Source organism: Homarus americanus, unplaced genomic scaffold (genome assembly GCF_018991925.1).
Source record: "Homarus americanus isolate GMGI-L3 unplaced genomic scaffold, GMGI_Hamer_2.0 scaffold16430, whole genome shotgun sequence".
Classification (NCBI taxonomy): Eukaryota; Metazoa; Arthropoda; class Malacostraca; order Decapoda; family Nephropidae; genus Homarus; species Homarus americanus.
Genome location: NW_024729259.1, coordinates 8,752,713 through 8,758,366, shown reverse-complemented (window position 1 = coordinate 8,758,366; position 5,654 = coordinate 8,752,713). Strand labels below are relative to the sequence as shown.

Genomic DNA, 5,654 nt, shown 5'->3' with positions numbered 1-5,654 from the left:
GAGTCTAGGGTTTTTATTTACATTTATTAATCAATAAACTAAAAAAATATGATGTTTTTATTTTCCAATCAGTAACTCAAAGTTTTTTTTTTTGCAACTTAACAAAAATTCATTCTTTCGGGTCGTGTGGTATATTGGGTCCACTTCTCGTATGAATATTACAAAGGGAAAGATAAAGTGAAGTATAACCCACAATATCTTGTTCATAAATGCTGAAAATAGCTTTCCCTGTCCTGCCTGTTACTGATGAAAAAAACCCTCTCTCTTTATTGAACTGAATGTCTCTTATCTGCCTGTCTGACTGTCTCTTGTCTGTCTGTTTATCTTTCCGTCTGTCTGGTTGCTTGTGTAAACCTTAACTCCGGTAATGTCACCAGCTTAATAATTCTCATACCTGTAAGACAACATCATCTTCCTCCCGACCTATATATATATATATCACCTGTAGCTTCTTCTCACCTTTCCTCCCACCCTCCTTCACCTCCCCACCACCTCCTACCTCCCGTCCTCCTCTACCTCCCGCCCTCCTCTACCTCCCCACCTCCCCTCCTCCGCCCTCCTCTACCTCCCGTCCTCCTCCACCTCCCACCCTCTCTACCTCCCGTCCTCCTCTACCTCCCGCCCTCCTCTACCTCCACCCATCTCTACCTCCCGTCCTCCCTCCACCTCCCTCCCTCCTCTACCTCCCTCCATCTCTACCTCCCGTCCTCCTCTACCTCCCCGCCCTCCTCTACCTACCACTCCATCTCTACCTCCCGTCCTCTCCACCTCCCGCCTCCCTCTACCTCCCGCCCATCTCTACCTCCTCCTCCTCCACCTCCCGCCCTCCTCTACCTCCCTCGTCTCTACCTCCCGCCTCTCTACCTCCCGTCCTCTCCTCTACCTCCCGCCCTCCTCTACCTCCCGCCATCTCTACCTCCCGTCCTCCTCTACCTCCCACCCTCCTCCACCTCCCGCCCTCCTCTACCTCCTCCCATCTCTACCTCCGCCCATCTCTACCTCCGCCCATCTCTACCTCCCGTCCTCCTCACCTCCCCGCCTTCTACCTCCCGTCTCCTCTACCTCCCGCCGCCCTCCTCTACCTCCCGCCATCTCTACCTCCCGTCCTCCTCCACCTCCACCCCTCCCTCTACCTCCCGCCCTTCTCCACCTCCCGCCCTCTCTACCTCCCGTCTCCTCTACCTCCCGCCCTCCTCTACCTCCCTCCCTCCTCTACCTCCCACCCATCTCTACCTCCGTCTCTCCACCCTTCCACATCTCTACCTCCCGTCCTCCTCCCACCTCCCACCATCTCTACCTCCCCCGTCTCCTCTACCTCCCGCCCTCCTCTACCTCCCGCCCATCTCTACCTCCCGTCCTCCTCTACCTCCTCCTCCTCCACCTCCGCCCTCCTCTACCTCCCGCCCTCTCTACCTCCGCCCATCTCTACCTCCCGTCCTCCTCCACCTCCGCCCATCTCTACCTCCCGTCCTCCTCTACCTCCCGCCCTCCTCTACCTCCCGCCCATCTCTACCTCCGTCCTCCTCCACCTCCCACCCTCCTCTACCTCCCCCCTCTCTACCTCCCGTCCTCCTCCTACCTCCCGCCCTCCTCTACCTCCCACCCATCTCTACCTCCCGTCCTCCTCCACCTCCCCTCATCTCTACCTCCCGTCCTCCCCTCCCCTCACCCTCCTCTACCTCCCGCCCATCTCTACCTCCGCCTCCTCTACCTCCCGTCCTCCTCTACCTCCCGCCCCTCCTCTACCTCCCGCCCATCTCTGCCTCCCGTCCTCCTCTACCTCCCACGCCCTCCCTCCACCTCCCGCCCTCCTACCTCCCACCCATCTCTACCTCCCGCCCATCTCTACCTCCCACCCATCTCTACTCCGTCCTCCTCCACCTCCCTGCCCATCTCTACCTCCCGTCCTCCTCTACCTCCCCTTCCTCCTCCCTCCCGCCATCTCTACCTCCCGTCCTCCTCCACCTCCCCGCCCTCCTCTGCCTCCACTTCCATCTCTACCTCCCCCCTCTACCTCCCGTCCTCCTCCACCTCCCGCCCTCCCTCTACCTCCCGCCCTCTCTACCTCCCGCCCATCTCTGCCTCCCGTCCTCCCTCTACCTCCCGCCCTCCTCTACCTCCCGCCCTCCTCTACCTCCCCTCATCTCTACCTCCCGTCTCCTCCACCTCCCTCCCTCCTCTCTCCCCTCATCTCCTGCCTCCCGCCCTCCTCTACCTCCCGTCCTCCTCTACTCCCCTCCTCTGCCCCTCCCGCCCTCCTCTACCTCCCGCCCTCCTCTACCTCCCGCCCATCTCTACCTCCCGTCCTCCTCTACCTCCCTCCCTCCTCCACCTCCCGCCCTCCTCTACCTCCCGCCCCATCTTACCTCCCGCCCATCTCTACCTCCCGCCCATCTCTACCTCCCGTCCTCCTCCTCCTCCCCTCCCATCTCTACCTCCCGTCCTCCTCTACCTCCCCCCCTCCTCACCTCCCGCCCTCTCTCTACCTCCCGTCCTCCTCTACCTCCGCCATCTCTACCTCCCGTCCCTCCTCCACCTCCCGCCCTCCCTCTGCCTCCCGCCCTCTCTCCTCCGCCTCCTCTACCTCCCGTCCTCCTCTACCTCCCGTCCTCCTCCACCTCCCGCCCTCCTCTACCTCCCGCCCTCTCCTCCGTCCTCTCACCTCCCGCCTCTCTACCTCCCGCCCATCTCTCCCACCTCCCGTCTCCTCCACCTCCCACCCTCCTCTACCTCCCGTCCTCCTCTACCTCCACCCTCCTCTACCCCCATCTCTACCTCCCGTCCTCCTCTACCTCCCTCGTCTCTACCTCCCGCCCATCTCTACCTCCGTCTCCTCTACCTCCCGTCTCCTCCACCTCCCGTCCCTCCTCCCCCTCCCGCCCTCCTCTACCCCTCCCATCTCTACCCGTCCTCCTCTACCTCCCGCCCATCTCTACCTCCCCGCCCATCTCTACCTCCCGTCCTCCTCTACCTCCCGTCCTCCTCTACCTCCCGCCCATCTCTCTCCTCCCGTCCTCCTCTACCTCCCCCCTCCTCTACCTCCCGCCCATCTCTCTACCTCCCGCCCTCCTCTACCTCCGTCCTCCTCCACCTTCGTCCCTCCTCCACCTCCCGCCCTCCTCCTACCTCCCGCCCATCTCTACCTCCCGTCCCTCCTCCCACCTCCCGCCCTCCTCTACCTCCCGCCCTCTCTACCTCCCGTCTCCTCTACCTCCCGCCCTCCTCTACCTCCGTCCTCCTCTACCTCCCGTCCTCCTCCACCTCCCCACCATCTCCCCTCCCGTCCTCCTCTACCTCCCGCCCCTCTCCTCCCCTCTCCTCTACCTCCCCACCTCTACCTCCCGTCCTCCTCTACCTCCCGTCCTCCTCCACCCCCCCTCCCACCTCTCTACCTCCTCTACCTCCCCGCCCCACCTCTACCTCCCGTCTCCCCTCTACCTCCCACCCACCCCTCTACCTCCCGCCTCCCTCTGCCTCCCGCCCTCCCCTCACCTCCCACCTCCTCCCACCTCCCACCCTCCTCCCTCCACCCTCCTCTACCTCCCGTCCCTCCTCCACCTCCCCCATCTCTACCTCCCGCCCTCCTCTACCTCCCACCCTCCTCCACCTCCCGCCCTCACCTCCTCCGCCTCCTCTACCTCCACCCTCCTCCCCCATCTCTACCTCCGCCCTCCTCTACCTCCCGTCCTCCTCCACCCCCACCCACCTCTACCTCCCGTCCTCCTCCACCTCCCGCCATCTCTACCTCCCGCCCTCCTCCACCTCCGCCCATCTCTACCTCCTCCTCCTCTACCTCCCACCCTCCTCCACCTCCCCACCCCTCCTCCACCTCCCGTCCTCCTCCCCTCCCACCCATTTCTACCTCCCACCTCCACCTCCCGCCCTCCTCTACCTCCCATCCTCTCTACCTCCCACCCTCTACCTCCCGCCCTCCTCTACTCCCTCCTCCCCGTCCTCCCTCCCCCTCCTCCTCTACCTCCCGTCTCCTCCACCTCCCCACCCACCTCCCCACCTCACCCTCCTCCTCCCCACCCCTCTCTACCTCCCCCTCCCACCTCCTCCCACCTCCCGTCCTCCTCTATCCCTCCTCCTCCCCCCTCCCCTCCTCTACCTCACCCTCCTCTACCTCCCGCCCTCCTCCTCCCACCCATCTCTACCTCCCTCCCTCCCTCCTCCCGTCCTCCTCTGCCTCCACACCTCTACCTCCACCCTCCTCTACCTCCCGCCTCCTCTACCTCCCGTCCTCCTCTTACCTCCGTCCTCCTCCTCCCACCCCTCTACCTCCCGCCCTCCTCTTCCTCCCACCCTCTCCTCCCACCTCCCCCTCCCTTCCCTCCTCCCTCCACCCTCTCCCCTCCACCCACCTCTACCTCCCTCCTCTACCTCCCTCCTCCTCTGCCTCCCCTCTCCTCCCACCCCTCTCTCCCCCCCACCTCTACCTCCACCCCTCTACCTCCCGCCCTCCTCTACCTCCCTCCTCCTCCCCCCTCTCTGCCTCCCACCCCTCTACCTCCCTTACCTCCACTCCACCTCTACCTCCTCCTCTACCTCCCGTCCTCCTCTCCTCCCGTCCTCTTCCCACCCCTCTACCTCCCTCCTCTGCCTCCTCCTCCACCTCCCCCCCTTCCTCTCACTCCGTCTCCTCCACCCACCTCCTCCGCCTCCTCCTCCCGTCCTCCTCTCCTCCCTCCTCTCCTCCCACCTCTACCTCCCGCCCTCCTCCTCCCACCCTCCTCCCCTCCCCTCCTCTCCCACCTCTCTACCTCCCGTCCTCCTCTACCTCCCACCTCCTCCTCCCCTCCCTCTCCATCCTCCTCCACCTCCCCCACCTCCCCTCCCACCCCTCCCTCCTCCCATCCTCCTCTACCTCCCGTCCTCCCTCCCTCCCACCCTCTACCTCCCGCCTCCTCTACCTCCCATCTCTCTGCCTCCCGTCTCCTCTACCTCCCATCCTCCTCCTCCCCCACCTCTACCTCCCCCCCCTCCTCTACCTCCACCCTCCTCTACCTCCCGTCCTCCTCCCCTCCCACCCTTTCTACCTCCCACCCCCTCTACCTCCCTCCTCTCCTCCTCCCCTCCTCCTCCTCCACCTCCCCACCCCTCCCACCTCCTCCTCTACCTCCCCACCTCCTCCCCTCCCACCCTCCTCCCTCCCTCTCCACCTCCTCTACCTCGTCCTCCTCCACCTCCCCATCTCTACCTCCACCCACCTCTACCTCCCGCCTCCTCTACCTCCCGTCCTCCTCTACCTCCCGTCCTCCTCCACTCCCCTCCTCCTCTCCCCCTCCTCCCTCCCTCTCCTCCTCCTCCCTCCCCTATCTCTACCTCCCGCCCTCCTCTACCTCCCACCTCCCCCACCTCCCACCCCTCTACCTCCCATCCTCTCCTACCTCCCCACCTCCTCCCTCCCACCTCCTCCACCTCCCACCCCTCCTCTACCCCCTCCCCTCCCTCCTCTCCCCCACCCCTCCTCCACCTCCCATCCTCCTCCCCTCCCCCCATCTCCCCTCCCTCCTCTACCTCCCCTTCCTCCTACCTCCCACCCTCCTCCACCTCCCACCCCTCTACCTCCCGTCCTCCTCCACCTCCCCACCCCCCTCCCCTCCCACCCCTCCTCCTCCCCACCTCCTCCCACCTCCCCACCCCTCCCACCC

General features: G+C 64.7%; 1 protein-coding gene across 1 annotated transcript; it reads left to right on the top strand.

Annotated features, from left to right (window-relative positions):
• Window positions 1–2,258: 2,258 nt before the first annotated feature.
• Window positions 2,259–4,191, top strand: LOC121866564 (proline-rich receptor-like protein kinase PERK14; the record flags this gene model as incomplete). Its single annotated transcript, XM_042366331.1, is given in 3 exon segments — window positions 2,259–2,277; window positions 2,280–2,317; window positions 4,144–4,191. Coding segments are annotated over 3 exon segments (105 nt in total), but the record flags the coding sequence as incomplete, so codon positions are not given.
• Between the last annotated feature and the right edge of the window lie 1,463 nt (window positions 4,192–5,654).